Source organism: Xenopus tropicalis, chromosome 7 (assembly GCF_000004195.4).
Source record: "Xenopus tropicalis strain Nigerian chromosome 7, UCB_Xtro_10.0, whole genome shotgun sequence".
Classification (NCBI taxonomy): domain Eukaryota; kingdom Metazoa; phylum Chordata; class Amphibia; order Anura; family Pipidae; genus Xenopus; species Xenopus tropicalis.
In genome coordinates, this window is record NC_030683.2 from 6687100 (window position 1) to 6705612 (window position 18513).

Sequence of the window (18513 nt, forward strand, 5' to 3'; positions counted from 1 at the left end):
TGCCCATACAGTATATGCACTGGCAATGGCTGCCATCTTGGTGTCTTGATGTCTTTGGTCTCTATAGATCTTCATGGGAACCTTTGTGTAAGTCATGGATCCTACGGCATCCTATAAGGATCTGTCTTGTCACAAGTTGTCTCATTTGACCATCCACATGGATAAGAGATCTTCACCTATCAGTGTCTCTGTACCTTGGCACTGAATGATCGTTAACTTAATTCCCTGACAGTAAATCTGTATGCTGGGGGGTCTGTTAGAACCACCCAGCTGAATTTGCCCATCTATGGACATTTATATTAAATGGAAAGATAAGAGGGATCATTATAATGGCTTGAGCCTATAGCCTGCCCCCATGAATACAGCAGTGCCACTGCAAGGAGTGTTGTATTCACGGGGGCAGGGCAAGTCCTTGTACTCTGTATAAAAGCAAGGGCCTGTGCCCGTGGGGCTCACACTGGGGGCAAGAAGAAGAATGCAGTTTATGCTTTTGTGTACTGTGCCCCATGTTATAAATGAACCCTAGGACATAAACAATCAGAATTCTGCTACTGATAATAATACAGCCCCAGGTTACTATATTTCTGCCCCCCCAAACCCCAAACCCCATACACTCCTTACCTTCTCCCTCTGGGCTGCAGATCAGGGAGCTGTGAGATTTCTCTATTAGGACTCCCCCCGGCTGAAAGAAATCAGGGAAAGACAAAGTGTTAGCAATAGATAAACTGACCATAGTTCTACTATAATCTCCATCCATCAATCCTTCATCTATCTATCTATCTATCTATCTATCTATCTAGCTAGCTCTCTATCTAACTATCTATCTATCTATCTATCCATCCATCCATCTATCTATCTATCTATCTATCTGTCTATCTATCTATCTATCTATCATCTATCTATCTATCTATATCCATCTATCTATCTATCTATCTATCTATCTATCTATCTATCATCTATCTATCTCTATTTATCATCTATCTATCTATCTATTTATCATCTATCTATCTATCTATCTATCTATCTATCTATCTATATATCTATCTATATCTAACTATCTATCCATCTATATCTATCTATCTATCTATCTATCTCTATCCATCTATCTCTATCCATCTATCTATCTATCTATCTCTATTTATCATCTATCTATCTATCTATCTATCATCTATCTATCTCTATTTATCATCTATCTATCTATCTATCTATCTCTATCTATCTATCTATCTATCTATCTATCATCTATCTATCATCTATCTATCTATTCTATTTATCTAATCTATCTGGGCAGCCAGGGCAGTCATATGATGTATTTCAGGGGCAGAGCCCCTAAATATACCAGGGGTGGGTAATAAACCATTCAAAGTTTTCTGATTTAGACCCTTCCTCTGCCCCTTCCCATGCAAAAAAGTGCAGAGGGGCAAGGGGACGCCATTCCCTAGGGCGCCTCAGTGTGGTTGAGTAATTAAAAGTAACATTATGATCAATGTGTCCTTTACCCATTGGCTACACAAAGCCAGAGATTATACGGCAACACCTGAACCCGTTTTAATGATCTTAAGATGTACCTGCACCAGCAGTGGCTTAATCACAGTGTCGGAGTGACCCTGCTTGGGCACAATAGGAATCTCATTATTGCACATGTCCTGAGTGTTCAGAGCCTCCGTCCTCACCGTGACATTCACCTCTCCTGGGGGTGGGAGGGAAAGCATGAAGGGATTGGAGATGGTGTAAAACTGAACAAGAGTTTGAGTGTCCTTCTCCGTAAGTAGGGATAAGCAAAATGATTTGGCAAGTTTGGAAGTTGTTTTGTTTTTTTTCCCCTTGAACTTTAGCCCCATCCCTGGAGCACACAGCTTGTATAACGGGGTGACTCTCATGGAATATTGTGACTTCCTGCTCCTTCAGTCAGTTTCATTAGATCCATCAACTGGCTTTGAGTTTAAACTATATATATCCCCATATAACAAAGGATATGTTCTGACCTGGCTTGGGGGGGGTCAAGAGACATTGGAACACTGGGCAAGGAATGACTTGAGCAGGAAAGAAGGAGGCAGCAAAGGAAGACAGAGAGAGAACAGCAAGTAATGAGAGGCAGAGAATGGAGAGCTCAATATTCATGTCTTGGTAAATAGGCTATAAGGTTCTATATATGTGTGTGAGAGCCCCTGAGCCATATCTCACCCAGGTTGGAGGCTATAAGGTTCTATATATATGTGTGTGAGAGCCCCTGAGCCATATCTCACCCAGGTTGGAGGCTTTAAGGTTCTATATATATGTGTGTGAGAGCTCCTGAGCCATATCTCACCCAGGTTGGAGGCTTTAAGGTTCTATATATATATGTGTGTGAGAGCCCCTGAGCCGTATCTCACCAAGGTTGGAGGTTTTAAGGTTCTATTTATGTGTGTGTGAGAGCCCCTGAGCCGTATCTCACCCAGGTTGGAGGCTTTAAGGTTCTATATATATATGTGTGTGAGAGCCCCTGAGCCGTATCTCACCAAGGTTGGAGGTTTTAAGGTTCTATTTATGTGTGTGTGAGAGCTCCTGAGCCGTATCTCACCCAGGTTGGAGGCTTTAAGGTTCTATATATGTGTGTGTGTGAGCTCCTGAACCGTATCTCACCCAGGTTGGAGGCTTTAAGGTTCTATATATGTGTGTGTGAGAGCCCCTGAGCCGTATCTCACCCAGGTTGGAGGCTTTAAGGTTCTATATATGTGTGTGAGAGCCCCTGAGCCGTATCTCACCCAGGTTGGAGGCTTTAAGGTTCTATATATGTGTGTGTGTGAGCTCCTGAGCCATATCTCACCCAGGTTGGAGGCTTTAAGGTTCTATATATATGTGTGTGAGTGAGAGCCCCTGAGCCGTATCTCACCCAGGTTGGAGGCTTTAAGGTTCTATATATGTGTGTGTGAGAGCCCCTGAGCCATATCTCACCCAGGTTGGAGGCTTTAAGGTTCCAGTAGAAGGTCTTGCTTTCCTCTGCACAGAGACAGCTGCTATACTGACAGTCGGCACATGGTTCCTGCTCTAACTCTAGTGATGGCTGTAGGGTGGTCTGAACCTGATGTTTAAGAGAAGAAATCAGCTGAAGTTTATCAATGTATTTCCAAGCAAATAATATCTGTCTAGCAGCACATTAATATACAAACATATATTTGTAATGTAGTTTAATTCTTAGTTTATCAGGGCTGAACTGGCCAACCAAGTCACCAGGTAAAGCCCCAGCAGGTCCCAGCATCAGTGGATCCACATGTTCGGCCATTCATTGTCATGCTCATATTAGACCATAGTGGTTTCTCCTTATAATACGAGAGAGGTAAGAAGAAATGAAAGTAAGAAGGAGAGTAAGTCTGAATGAGAGTGATGGGTGGGGGCATAGAGGAGGACATATTATTGCAAGTGATATTCTGAACACAAAGGTTATTAGAGAGAGATTGGTTTCTCTCATAGGGCCATTAGAGGACCATCATGCAGAGTGTTGGACTGGCCCACTAGGATACCAGAAAACTCCCAGTGGGCCCAGGTGTCAGTGGGCCCTCCTTCTCACCCAACCACCAACTTGTATGCCTTCATCTTTTCCGTATGGGAACAAAGAGAAAAAACTGAGAGAAGGCTAGCTGATAGTAGGGAAAGAGAAGAGACTAGCAGAACAAGGAATTGAAATAAGGCGAATAGGAAAGAGTGGGTCTATTGTCTACAGGATTCTGGTGGCCCCTGGCACCCCAATCCGATAATGAACATGGAAAATATTGTTGTCATTAGATTGAACATAATAAAAATATCTGTCAGTCACCTTTATACAGTGCTTGAGGTAGTTAAACACAGAGGCCTTGAGAGTGAATGACTCCCCTCGCACCACAGAGTATGGCAGAGTGAGTTCCACAAAGAAGGGCTGGAAGGCTCGAAGGGAGGTTGGTGGGGAGATGCCAAACCCACTGGGTCCCATACAGAAAGCTCCTGCTTTCCAGTTTCTGATGGCATCTGGGGCTGAGCCATGGACCTCTGTCTTCCCATTATCCCTGAGGGATGGACAAAATATTGGATTCAGTAAAAAAATGAATTATTGCAATTGGGAAGGAGACTTTATTTGAAAAACCTTTACAGAATATTAAGTGAAATAAACAGTGACAGCCTCTCTTTTCTCCAACCCTTACATGAAAGTGGAAAATAATCTGCTCTAATTGAACTTGTGGTTGGACTATAGATATTGTATTTATGCACTTTCCTTACTCATGGTCCTTAGATAAGTGTAACTCCTCCTGTAAAATCTTGTATATGATACTCATGTCTTAGTTCTGTTTGGTATTCAGCCATCTTTTCCCCTTTGCCAATGATCTATGTTCCTTTCAAGTATCGTGTATGGAAGGGGAATGAGAGGGTTTGTTACATGCATGCAATCAGCTCTTTATTTGCTTTAGTAGCCCCTGACTAGAGTTGCACAGCTTGTTATCCACAAATACCCCCAAGTCCTACTCAAATAAGGATCCCCCCCAACTCACTACCATTTCGTGTGTAACTCACATTTATATTATTTCTACCAAAATGCATAACTTTGCACTTATCAACATTGAACCTCATTTCCCAGTTTGCTGCCCGGTTTTCCAATTTTGTCAAATCGCTCTGCAAAGCGGCACATCCTGCATGGAACTTATAGTTTTGCACAATTTAGTGTCGTCAGCAAAAATAGAAACAGTACTCTCTATGCCCCCCTCCAGGTCATTAATAAACAAGTTTAGGGCCAAGGGCAAGTTGTGTATTTAAAGCAGTGATCCCCAACCAGTGGCTCAGGGGCAACATGTTGCTCCCCAACCCCTTGGGTGTTGCTCCCATTGGCCTCAAAGCAGGTGCTCACTTTTGAATTCCTGGCTTTTGAGCAAGTTTTGGTTGCATAAAAACCAAGTATAAAGCCAAACAGAACATTCTATAGGCTGCCAGCCCACATAGGGGCTATTAAATAGCCAATTATAGCTCTTATTAGCACCCCCAGGAAACTTTTTCATGCTTGTGTTGCTCCTTTGTTCTGGGGATGGGAATTAGCTGGAAAGTAAAGAGGCAGACAAGGTAAAATCGAATATGAGTGGAACGTGTGCAACTGCTATGGTATGACTAAAGACACCTTGGGACACCATTTTATCAAGGAAAATGATGGGACAAACATTCACCCAGACTGGGCAGCTTATGTTACTTTATCAAGTCCCAGGGCCATGAGCATTGATACAAAGCCCTAGCACTATCTGGGTTCCGATAAAAGCTATAGAGGAAGAACAGAAAAGTAGCAACAAGCAAGTGGAGAGGAGAACAGTAGAAATCAAGTGGGGAGGGAAAAATACAGAAGAGTAAGAACCTGGTGCCTCATCCTTACACCCCTATCCTACACTTACTGTGTTTCTACTTTCCCTGCCATGGTTTTATTTGTTCCCCTTCCTTTTTAGGGTACTTACCCCCCAGGTATCTATAGTATAAGTATAACTAAAGCAACTGGACTTGCTAAAAGTGGCCATACACGGGCCGATTGTAGCTGCCGATATCGGTCCCTTGGACAGATTCGGCAGCTTATCGGCCCATGAGGGGTCTGCCTAACCAATATATGGCCTGAAATTGGGCAGATATCGATCGGGCACGTTAAAAGATTTAGATGGATCGGGGATCGCATTGGCTCGTTGATGCGGTCCCCGAACTGATTGCCCCATTGCCACCATTATAATTCGATCTTTGGCCCCAAGGCCAAACGTTCAAATAGTCTACATTTTCCCCGATATCGCCCACCCGTAGGTGGGGATATCGAGAGAAGATCCTCGCCAAGTGAGCGGATCTTCACGTGTATGGCCACCTTTAGTCCAGTTGCTTTAGATTTACTTATACTAGATATACCATGACCTGGTTGAATGAAAATCTTCATAGTCACCTTACCCCACAGATGCTAGCTCCCACATCCAGGTCTCTGGGAAATACGCCTGAATTGTTTCAGCAGCTGCTTCAGTGATTTTATTGCCCCTTCTTTCTATTGCTGGACTTGCTATTACTGGAGGAACTGTAAAAAGAAAATTGAAATAATGTTTTGATTGCATTGACGGCCAAAGCAAAATGTAACCTGGGATACAGAAAGCACAAACGTTTGGTTACTGAGTTGTGCCCACTGGGCCGGCTGGCTCATATCGACTTGGCCCAGGTATACACAAGCGCTTTGTGACTGGCATTTTACTGGGCCTGTTCTGTGCCAAGTTTGTTGACAAAATCATTTGATCCAAAAACTAAACTTGAGGAACGTTTTTCATTTTTTTACAGTGATAAAGGACAAGTGTGATGTGGTGGAAACACTTGCAGTAAGTTCTTACAGATTCTGAAAGTGTTAGCAGTGGGTTCTGCAGGTTCCGTGGTGGGAGTTCCGGTAATGAGCAGATCAACTTCAGCTTCCCGGCACCTCAGAGGCTTCTTAATCTCCGCACTGGTGACGATCTTAAGGCGCATGTCCTGCCATTAAAAGCAAATAATAGTTATTTCTATATAGAACCTGGAATTCCGAAATGTCTTCGATTCGTTTATTGGTTAATCAACAGCTACGAGAAAGATCTGGCACACTGTGATGGGAGCAACGGGGCAATTACAGTATGTGGGGCATTTCTGGTCCGGGGAGTATCTCCCCATGGCAGTCACCATACACTATGTTACAACTTCAGAGAAGGGCATTCTATAATACTATAGATTGAGCCTAATAAGGAGTTGAACGAGTCAGCGAACTCTACTACCTCCTACTGTAAATGATAAGGATATTAGCAGTCACTGAGGGGTTCTGTGCCCATATAAAGGCACAAGGCTGCAGGCTGAGTTATACAGGGAACTCTGAGTATCACTCATGTATTATAAGGGATACTGTACCCCCTACTGTAAATGATAAGGATATTAGCAGTCACTGAGGGGTTCTGTGCCCCCCATATAAAGGCACAAGGCTGCAGGCTGAGTTATACAGGGAACTCTGAGTATCACTCATGTATTATAAGGGATAATGTACCCCCTACTGTAAATGATAAGGATATTAGCAGTCACTGAGGGGTTCTGTGCCCCCCATATAAAGGCACAAGGCTGCAGGCTGAGTTATACAGGGAACTCTGAGTATCACTCATGTATTATAAGGGATAATGTACCCCCTACTGTAAATGATAAGGATATTAGCAGTCACTGAGGGGTTCTGTGCCCATATAAAGGCACAAGGCTGCAGGCTGAGTTATACAGGGAACTCTGAGTATCACTCATGTATTATAAGGGATAATGTACCCCCTACTGTAAATGATAAGGATATTAGCAGTCACTGAGGGGTTCTGTGCCCCCCATATAAAGGCACAAGGCTGCAGGCTGAGTTATACAGGGAACTCTGAGTATCACTCATGTATTATAAGGGATAATGTACCCCTACTGTAAATGATAAGGATATTAGCAGTCACTGAGGGGTTCTGTGCCCATATAAAGGCACAAGGCTGCAGGCTGAGTTATACAGGGAACTCTGAGTATCACTCATGTATTATAAGGGATAATGTACCCCCTACTGTAAATGATAAGGATATTAGCAGTCACTGAGGGGTTCTGTGCCCATATAAAGGCACAAGGCTGCAGGCTGAGTTATACAGGGAACTCTGAGTATCACTCATGTATATGTATCATCTTACATTAAAGATGGATCCTGTGCTTACTTGTAGTTTGATACCTTTAATAGACTATATACATCATCAATATCTCCATCAGACATATATGAATGTGAATTCAACCCAGTTGTTCTTTGAAGGCCGGGATCTAATGAACCGTAATCATCACCATCTTGGACCCGAGCGTCGTACCCTCCATAATCAGCGAAAGGAAAGAGATTGTGAATCTGTAAAGAGAAGAACGTGTGAGGGTTAGATAGAGAGAGGAGGTACCTTGTGGTGCATTATGGGCCGGAGGTGCTGTTCTAGGCCTGTAAATATATTCATTCTGTTACCTGACACAGCACATTACAATTACACATTATAATGCACTTCTGCTATGCTTGGTATGAGATGGATATGACAATGGCTCCTACCCTATCAGCTGTCAGTCCGGTCTCAGGTTTTATTGCCATCACACTCTGATCCACCACTCTCAGGCCACACAGGGACCCGGCGGCTGCCTGGACTTGTAGGGAAACATCAGCTCCTGGGAGAACTTCATCTGGGGAGAAGCCAACTGATACCTGGGCAAACAGAGAGACATGTTGATTGGGGAGAGCTAAGGTGTTACAGATACAGGTACAGGGAGGCCATGGGAACATCTGTACAACTTACTTTGTTCTTGAAGCACCTTTGCAGTTTGAATGTTGCAGAATCGGCCACTAATTCCCCATTAGGGAGGGAAATGAAGGCGAGAGCGCGGAGAGTCGGAGAGACGTCGGCACTGAGTGCGAGTTTGATGGAGACCTCACCCCTCAGCTCTGAAGATCCTACACAGTAACAAGGGGAAAGGGGAACATTCAGGCACTAAGTTATAAATAAAGGAGTGCAGAGGGGCATAACAGGCCCTGAGGGGCAGAGTAGCAGGGCAGGTAGGAGCCAACTTATAGCCAATGTATTAGCTAAAGGAGTAAGTTGCTGATATGGGGGAGCTGAGTAGGAGGCAGATTTCTCAGGAAAGGTTATGGGATTTGGCAGAGTCTCACCTCCTCCTTCACTAGTAATGGGCACTTCCACTGATCCCGAGTCCTTTACTGACCCTTTAGAAGCAACCTAGGGAAGAGGTAACAAAGAGTTAATGACATATCGGTATTAGGTCAAAGCATTGGGGGTCTGGGAGAAGGGGTGGGGCCTCGTCTTGGAAAAAAGCAAGTACAAAATGAGGCAAAGGGTCAGGGCAGGCAGCAAACAGTGTCCGTGAAACAGGCTGAAGGTCAGGGCAGGCAAGAAAGGGTTGAAGTCCATATAGCAGGCCTTAAGCTGGCCATACATGGGCAGATCCGCTCGCTTGGTGACATCGCCAAGCGAGCAGATCTTCACCTGATATCCCCACCTACGGCTGGGCGATGTCGGGTAGCAAGTACCTTAAAAAAAAAATAATCCGATCGTTTGGCCCAGGCCAGATATCGGTCGGCCAGGCTGCTCGGTTCTGTCCATAAACGGGCCGATTAGCTGCCAAATCAGTCCAAGGGACCCATATCGGCAGCTATAATCGGCCCGTGTATGGGGACCTTTAGAGTTAAAAAAGAGGGGAGGGGCAAGGGCAAGATAGAAACCAATTTATGGGATCAATAACTGGATACAGAGTGGCCAATGATCTGCACAGGTTGTAGTAAGAGGCAGGCTTATGAAGCCCCCCTTAATTGGGCTATTGTCTGCAGATGGATCATGGGTGTGGTTAGCAGGGAACACAGGCTGGAATAAAAGTCAATAATATAATCCGCCAATCCCCAAGCGTGCCGCCTCCTGTGGCTTAGTCTAGAGGTGTAGTGGCCAGTAAACACCAGGTTCCTGGTTCAAAGCCAGGTAGTTCCTGACAATAGGATATACGTGGGGGGCACATATAAGACCCCAGAATGTGAGTGATGAAAGAGTAGCAGAGCCCATTACCAGGTAGTGCAGCTCCATGTGCTTGGCCTCCATCCCCAGGGCAGAGTTTGGGATAATATATTCCACTCGGACATCTCGTTGCCCCTCACATGGGAGCTCCCCCTGCTGGGAGTGCAGTTTCAGGAAACTCTTGCTGGGGGAGTGGAAGCGCGTGAGGTTCAGAGTTGCTCCCCAAAAATCAGGGGTAACGCGTAAGAAAAAAGACTCAAACTTAACGTCCTCCATACTTGGCATGGCCTGGGGGAAACAAAAACAACAGCGATGACCACAAGTAATTGGGGCTAAACATTCCTTTTTGGGGAGTAGCTCACAAAATACAGGAGGGTTGGGAATACAGTACATGAATTGATCCAGTTATCTGGTGACGACTTTGGGCGCTCAGGGCAATAATCATTATCAGATCGGAATAGCCTATATGAGCCTATTGGAAGCCACCGCTCTACTGGGCCACTTCTGTGCTCTACAGAATGTTTCTACAGTGCTCAGAGGATATCTGTCTGGCTGCTAATAGAGAATGGCTGAGAAGGCAGTTTGTTCTCATACAGGGGGGGCAATAAACTACTGACTCTGGAGGGGCAAAGACAGCAGCCAATATTGGCTTTGTATGGCCAGCTGACCTTAAAGGGGACCTGTCATCCACACACAAAAAGCTGTATAATAAAAGTCCTTTGAAGATTAAACATGAAACCCAAATCCTTTTTTTAATTAAATCACCTATACTTTTATAAATGTATTTAAAAATCTGAGCTGTCAATCATATATTGCCTGCCCCGCCTCTATGCCTGCGGCATAGAGGCGGGGCAGGCAATATATGATTGACAGCTCAGATTTTTAATAACTATTACTTTCACTTTCCATTCAGCGCTTCCTATACATCCCCTAGATGGCAAATGCATAAGGTGGGGCAGGCAATAAATGATTGGCAGCTCAGATTTTTAATAACAATTACTTTCACTTTCCATTCAGCGCTTCCTATACATCCCCTAGATGGCAAATGCATAAGGTGTGGCAGGCAATAAATGATTGACAGCTCAGATTTTTAATAACAATTACTTTCACTTTCCATTCAGCGCTTCCTATACATCCCCTAGATGGCAAATGCATAAGGTGGGGCAGGCAATAAATGATTGGCAGCTCAGATTTTTAATAACAATTACTTTCACTTTCCATTCAGCGCTTCCTATACATCCCCTAGATGGCAAATGCATAAGATTTTGAAGGGGGATACAAAGCTTTGCCTTGGTGATTTTATAGCTAGACAAACAGTTGTATTATATCTGTCTTGCCTGCTGGGATATTTGCTGAGTAAATGCCCCCTGAAGTTTTTGGATTTTATACACTTAGTACAGTTTTTGAAAATTGGGAGTTGTAGCTCAAAAAAATTAGAATCGTGGAAAATATTTGAATCTCAATGGTGATCAATTACCCCCTAAGCTTTCCATGGGGCATTCTTATACGTGAGGTGGCTTTTACTTTTGAAATGAAAGTTTATAGCATGGGCGGGGCCTGCAAACCTGGGAGAAATAGGCTGCTCACTGATGGGTAGGGGGCAGCAAAGTGTGGCTATGAGATGGGCAGTTGAGGTAAAAAAGAAAAATGTCAGACGGATGGGGCAGCTGGTTCACTGTCAGTTCATCCCAACTCTTTTCCATGTTGAGTGAAGATGTTGGGGCCAACTGTAAACTGGTTGTGGGCTTTCTCTTGACATACCTCCACCAACCAGGGGCTGGAAGAAGTTTCTCCAGGTGTATCTTCATCGCCCCTTTATCTAACTATCAATTTAATGCTCTCAACACCACAAGGCACAACGTTGGTCTCAGTGCATACAAAACAAAGAACTTTGCTTTTGGATCCAACCTCACCCAGTAATGTCCGTGTCTAATGCTATGGGGCTCACACACCATGCAAGGTCTAGAAGGAGAAGGGTTGCTCCATGGTAGTCATTAGTTATTTCTACAGGGCAATGGGGGTATCAAATACAAATCAATGAAGACACAAAGAAGATCTGAGCAACGTGAGTCCTTCATATGTAGTTAAACTTCAGCTTCCACATCACACTGATAGCTCACTAGGAGTTGTAAGTCAACATCATTTGCAGGGGTGCCGGTTGGAAAGTCCTAGAATAAAGACATGAAGCCCCCCCTACCGTAAGGAGCAGCTGTCCCTCCCACTCTGCCGTGTTGTTCAGCTGGAAGGAGGCGAGTCCATTCTCATCCGACACCAACTTCACGTTGACTTTTTTACAATAACTGGTTAGATAGACTATGCGGTTTGGAAGGGGGTCATCGTTGGCATCTACCACCTTTACCTGCTCAGGGGAGGAACAGGGCAGAATTTGAGAAACAGTGACCATAGGCTGCGGCAGGAGATTTATTAATAGGGGTATTAACTAGTAAGCACTTACTGTGCCGCTGTATGGGATCCCCGGCTTGTAGTTACTGTCAGCATCCAGGAAACTGCAACTCCTCAGCCTGGATGCAATGGTGGATCTACCATATCCATCATATTTTATCCCTAAGAGAAGAGGCGAATATGCTGAAACACAGTACAGCTGGGAGTCTATTCAATGAAACTTGTATCTCACACACTGCACAGAGTACAGCGCTCATTCCAACACATGGGGTATCCCTGACCCTGTATGGAAATGGCATAACTCTCAACATTCCCAAATTCACCCAGGCTATTCTGCCATTTCTCCTACTGTTCCTACTGTTATTCTAACGCTACTATAGGCCCCATCTCTCCCTACTATACCTGCTATCCCACAGCCCCAGTCCCTTCCCAGAGGCTATTATCCCACTGCTACTATAGGCACCATCTCTCTCTACTATACCTGCTATCCCACAGCCCCAGTCCCTTCCCAGAGGCTATTATCCCCCCACTGCTACTATAGGCACCATCTCTCCCTACTATACCTGCTATCCCACAGCCCCAGTCCCTTCCCAGAGGCTATTATCCCCCCACTGCTACTATAGGCACCATCTCTCCCTACTATACCTGCTATCCCACAGCCCCAGTCCCTTCCCAGAGGCTATTATCCCCCCACTGCTACTATAGGCACAATCTCTCCCTACTATACCTGCTTATCCCGGCAGCCCCAGTCCCTTCCCAGAGGCTATTATCCCCCACTGCTACTATAGGCACCATCTCTCCCTACTATACCTGCTATCCACAGCCCCAGTCCCTTCCCAGAGGCTATTATCCCCCCACTGCTACTATAGGCACCATCTCTCCCTACTATACCTGCTATCCCACAGCCCCAGTCCCTTCCCAGAGGCTATTATCCCCCCACTGCTACTATAGGCACCATCTCTCCCTACTATACCTGCTATCCCACAGCCCCAGTCCCTTCCCAGAGGCTATTATCCCCCACTGCTACTATAGGCACCATCTCTCCCTACTATACCTGCTATCCCACAGCCCCAGTCCCTTCCCAGAGGCTATTATCACCCCACTGCTACTATAGGCGCCATCTCTCCCTACTATACCTGCTATCCCACAGCCCCAGTCCTTCCCAGAGGCTATTATCCCCCACTGCTACTATAGGCACCATCTCTCCCTACTATACCTGCTATCCCACAGCCCCAGTCCCTTCCCAGAGGCTATTATCCCCCACTGCTACTATAGGCACCATCTCTCCCTACTATACCTGCTATCCCACAACCCCAGTCCCTTCCCAGAGGCTATTATCCCCCCACTGCTACTATAGGCACCATCTCTCCCTACTATACCTGCTATCCCACAGCCCCAGTCCCTTCCCAGAGGCTATTATCCCCCCACTGCTACTATAGGCACCATCTCTCCCTACTATAACCTGCTATCCCACAGCCCCAGTCCCTTCCAGAGGCTATTATCCCCCCCCACTGCTACTATAGGCACCATCTCTCCCTACTATACCTGCTATCCCACAGCCCCAGTCCGCTTCCCAGAGGCTATTATCCCCCCACTGCTACTATAGGCCCCATCTCTCCCTACTATACCTGCTATCCCACAGGCCCCAGTCCCTTCCCAGAGGCTATTATCCCCCACTGCTACTATAGGCACCATCTCTCCCTACTATACCTGCTATCCCACAGCCCCAGTCCCTTCCCAGAGGCTATTATCCCCCACTGCTACTATAGGCACCATCTCTGCCTACTATACCTGCTATCCCACAGCCCAGTCCCTTCCCAGAGGCTATTATCCCCCCACTGCTACTATAGGCACCATCTCTCCCTACTATACCTGCTATCCCACAGCCCCAGTCCCTTCCCAGAGGCTATTATCCCCCCACTGCTACTATAGGCACCATCTCTCCCTACTATACCTGCTATCCACAGCCCCAGTCCCTTCCAGAGGTTATTATCCCCCCACTGCTACTATAGGCACCATCTCTCCCTACTATACCTGCTATCCCACAGCCCCAGTCCCTTCCCAGAGGCTATTATCCCCACTGCTACTATAGGCACCATCCTCTCCCCTACTATACCTGCTATCCCACAGCCCCAGTCCCTTCCCAGAGGCTATTATCCCCCCACTGCTACTATAGGCACCATCTCTACCTACTAATAACCTGCTATCCCACAGCCCCAGTCCCTTCCCAGAGGCTATTATCCTCCCACTGCTACTATAGGCACCATTTCTCCCTACTATACCTGCTATCCCACAGCCCCAGTCCCTTCCCAGAGGCCTATTATCCCCCCACTGCTACTATAGGCACCATCTCTCCCTACTATACCTGCTATCCCACAGCCCCAGTCCCTTCCCAGAGGCTATTATCCCCCCACTGCTACTATAGGCACCATCTCTCCCTACTATACCTGCTAATCCCACAGCCCCAGTCTTCCAGGCTATTCCCCCACTGCTAAAGGCCCTTCCCCTGCACTCTACAGCCCAGCCCTCCCAGGCTATTATCCCCCCCACTTCCTATAGGCACCAATCTCTCCTACTATAGCCTGCTATCCCACAGCCCCAGTCCCTTCCCAGAGGCTATTATCCCCCCCACTGCTACTATAGGCACCATCTCTCCCTACTATACCTGCTATCCCACAGCCCCAGTCCCTTCCCAGAGGCTATTATCCCCCCCCTGCTACTATAGGCACCATCTCTCCTACTATACCGGCTATCCCACAGCCCCAGTCCCTTCCCAGAGGCTATTATCCCCCCCACTGCTACTATAGGCACCATCTCTCCCTACTATTACCTGCTATCCACAGCCCCAGTCCCTTCCCCAGAGCTATTATCCCCCACTGTTACTATAGGCACATCTCTCCCTACTATACCTGCTATCCCACAACCCCCAGTCCTTCCCAGAGGCTATTATCCCCCCAACTGCTACTATAGGCACCATCTCTCCTCTATACCTGCTATCCCACAGCCCAGTCCCTTCCCAGAGGCTATTATCCCCCCCACTGCCTACTATAGGCACCATCTCTCCCTACTATACCTGCTATCCCACAGCCCCAGTCCCTTCCCAGAGGCTATTATCCCCCCACTGTTACTATAGGCACCATCTCTCCCTACTATACCTGCTATCCCACAGCCCAGTCCCTTCCCAGAGGCTATTATCCCCCCACTGCTACTATAGGCACCATCTCTCCCTACTATACCTGCTATCCCACAGCCCCAGTCCCTTCCCAGAGGCTATTATCCCCCCCACTGCTACTATAGGCACCATCTCTCCCTACTATACCTGCTATCCCACAGCCCCAGTCCCTTCCCAGAGGCTATTATCCCCCCACTGCTACTATAGGCACCATCTCTCCCTACTATACCTGCTATCCCACAGCCCCAGTCCCTTCCCAGAGGCTATTATCCCCCCACTGCTACTATAGGCACCATCTCTCCCTACTATACCTGCTATCCCACAGCCCCAGTCCCTTCCCAGAGGCTATTATCCCCCCACTGCTACTATAGGCACCATCTCTCCCTACTATACCTGCTATCCCACAGCCCCAGTCCCTTCCAGAGGCTATTATCCCACTGCTACTATAGGCACCATCTCTCCCTACTATACCTGCTATCCCACAGCCCCAGTCCCTTCCCAGAGGCTATTATCCCACTGCTACTATAGGCACCATCTCTCCCTACTATACCTGCTATCCCACAGCCCCAGTCCCTTCCCAGAGGCTATTATCCCACTGCTAAAAATGAAATGTAAATGGTTTCTATTCAATGTTAAAGTTCTTTAATGTTTACAGTTGATATACTGCATATCATGCATTGTAATGGTGCGTATGACGGCATTATGGACCAATAAGAACTGCAGCCAGTATAATCCAATGATATTGTTGCACATTTTCTTGCTGATTGGCAGTTAAATAGCCAAGTAAAAGTCAGGCTGTGCCTGTGGCAAGTAGTAGCCGAGCTCCCATCACAGTCACAGTGCTAAGTTACATACAGCTTGGTACTTACCTGTCCATTGGTCTGTAATAGTAGACGTCCCCTCTAGGCTCATTGCGTGAGTGCGGTAGATAAGATTGAAGTTGTGAGACCCCACTCTCAATGTGGAACAGCCAGACTGGTCCAACTAAAGGGGAAAGAGGGATTAAGGGTGAGTGATCTTTTAATTGGCCACTTAACATAATATAAACTGCCTGTTGGTGACGTATTCATTCTGGGGGGATAGTTTCCCTTTAAATGGCGGCTGTGCCTGCCGTACAGGGAGGTCTAATTGCAGCAGCAGCAGCGCATTGTCACTGTGGAACATGCAGTAGGGGGTCAATACCAGGGATATTTTCAAATAAATACATACTTTTTATTAATAAAACCCCAGATGATTGGCTCTTGGTATCCAGGTACCAGGACATTACAAGGTCTCTAATTGGGTACAAGTTCCAGTGCAATATGGCTGCCTCACCTTCCCGCTGAATTTTACACACAGGTCTTTAGGGAAAGTGTAACTGCCCCACCAGTATCTCATGGCCTTCCGGCACACCGTAGCGCTGTAGGTCCCTTGCACGGCCTTGCCATAGGCATACCTGTATATACGGATACAAAGGGGAAGAAATGAGCTGCAGCTGTGGCTGTGCGCGTTTAGGTACAGGGTGCCATCTTGTTTGGACAACCTTAAAGGGGCGGTTCGCCATTTAGTCAGCGTTTAGTACGTTACAGAATGGCCAGTTCTTAGCAACTTTTCCATTGGTCTTTGTTATTTATTTATTTTTTTTATAGTTTTTGAATTATTTGCCTTCTGTTTCTAACTCTTTGCAGCTTTCAAATGGGGGTCACTGACCCCGGCAGCCAAACCCTATTGCTCTGTGAGGCTCCAGTTTTATTGTTTTTTATCATTTGTTTAGTAACAACAATTTTCTTACATGCGTTACTTGTTGTGTTTGGCACATTTTTCTCTGTTTCACGAATTTTTTGGTGAAGCAAAACAGGACGGATTCGCTCATCACTTCATTTGTTTTTCTATCCAAGTCCTCTCCTATTCACATATCAGTCTCTCATTCAAACTGCTCCTTGGTTGCTAAGGTAATTTGGACCCTAGCAACTAGATCGCTAACGAAATTATTTCAAAAAGTGAAATAACTAAAAAAAACACAAATAATACAAAGTGAAGACCAACTGCAAATTGACCCAAGATATTACTCTTTACATACTAAAAGTTAACTCAAACTAGCAGTTAGGCAGGTTATATATAGGCGTTATGGTTAAACGGGATGGACGTGTGTCTTTTTTCAACCCAACTTACTATGTTACTGTGTCTTTTAAAATGCAATTGTTATGCGGTTCTCATTGCAAAGACCGCACAATAGGGGGCACATTTACTAAACCATAATTTGTGATTTATTAATAAATAGTCAGTGACAGCCTGTCCTTGACACATTTTCAAGGGGAAGTTAATTCCATCATTATTTTCTAGTTCACCCACTTTCAAGGGGAAATTAATCCCATCATTGTTTTCTAGTTCACCCACTTTCAAGGGGAAATGAATCCCATCATTGTTTTATGTTCACCCACTTTCAAGGGGAAATTAATCCCATCATTGTTTTCTAGTTCACCCACTTTCAAGGGGAAATTAATTCCATCATTGTTTTATGTTCACCCACTTCCAAGGGGAAGTTAACCCCAGACTTGTTTTCTAGTTCACCCACTTCCAAGGGGAAATTAATCCCATCATTGTTTTATGTTCACCCACTTTCAAGGGGAAGTTAATCCTAGACTTGTTTTCTAGTTCACCCACTTTCAAGGGGAAGTTAATCCCTTCATTGTTTTATGTTCATCCACTTTCAAGGGGAAGTTAATCCCATCATTGTTTTATGTTCACCCACTTTCAATGGGAAGTTAATCCCATCATTGTTTTATGTTCACCCACTTTCAAGGGGAAGTCAACCCCAGACTTGTTTTATAGTTCACCCACTTTCAAGGGGAAGTTACTCCCATTATTGATTGTTTTCTATTTTACACACTTTCAAGTGAAACTTAAACACATTATTATTTTCCAAGAATGAGTGCCAGTGCTCCTAAAATGGCCGCTGGAGAACTTCCTGTTTGGGAAAAATATAGAGGATTCATGGAAATGAACAAGCATTTAAATCTGACAATTTTTTGGCTAAAAAAATGTGATTTTTCAGACAATAAACTCAATATTTTTGTGCGACCCTACCAACATTATCGTGACATAAGTGAAAGAATGATCGTGTTTTTACATAGTTACATAGGGTTGAAAAAAGACGAGTCCATCACGTTTAACCCTTCCAAGTAAACCCAGCAGTTTTATTTAAAAAAATACCAAGTCGAGTTTATACGAGTTTCAAGGCCAGAAAAATTCTAGGTTTAGTAAATCTGCCCCCTAATAGTATAGAGATCCAAATTATGGAAAGACCCATTATCCGGAAAACCCCAGGCCCTGAGCATTCTGGATAACAGGTCCCAGGTCTGTACTACATATTGAACGTGGTGCGGGAGAAAAAAATACAGTTGAGTTGCTTCTCTAACACCCAAAGGCCCAGCCAATGAA

At 45.5% G+C, this 18513-nt stretch overlaps 2 protein-coding genes across 10 annotated transcripts in view; both read right to left on the reverse strand.

The window, feature by feature from the left end:
- The window catches only part of a2ml1 (alpha-2-macroglobulin-like 1), a 214001-nt gene that overhangs the window by 123402 nt on the left and 72086 nt on the right, over positions 1–18513 (reverse strand). The window lies entirely within an intron of this gene.
- The window catches only part of LOC116412040 (alpha-2-macroglobulin-like protein 1), a 32577-nt gene that overhangs the window by 5738 nt on the left and 8326 nt on the right, over positions 1–18513 (reverse strand). For both annotated transcript variants that reach the window (XM_031905391.1, XM_031905392.1), the window contains 15 exons: positions 16408–16528; positions 15963–16077; positions 11974–12083; positions 11716–11877; positions 9570–9806; positions 8666–8732; positions 8295–8449; positions 8054–8203; positions 7700–7864; positions 6336–6471; positions 5911–6031; positions 3794–4019; positions 2935–3061; positions 1569–1690; positions 622–682 (listed from right to left, as the gene is read on the reverse strand). In XM_031905391.1, coding sequence (XP_031761251.1) covers positions 622–682; positions 1569–1690; positions 2935–3061; positions 3794–4019; positions 5911–6031; positions 6336–6471; positions 7700–7864; positions 8054–8203; positions 8295–8449; positions 8666–8732; positions 9570–9806; positions 11716–11877; positions 11974–12083; positions 15963–16077; positions 16408–16528 — 2075 coding nt within the window. The remainder of the gene's footprint in view (positions 1–621; positions 683–1568; positions 1691–2934; positions 3062–3793; positions 4020–5910; positions 6032–6335; positions 6472–7699; positions 7865–8053; positions 8204–8294; positions 8450–8665; positions 8733–9569; positions 9807–11715; positions 11878–11973; positions 12084–15962; positions 16078–16407; positions 16529–18513) is intronic.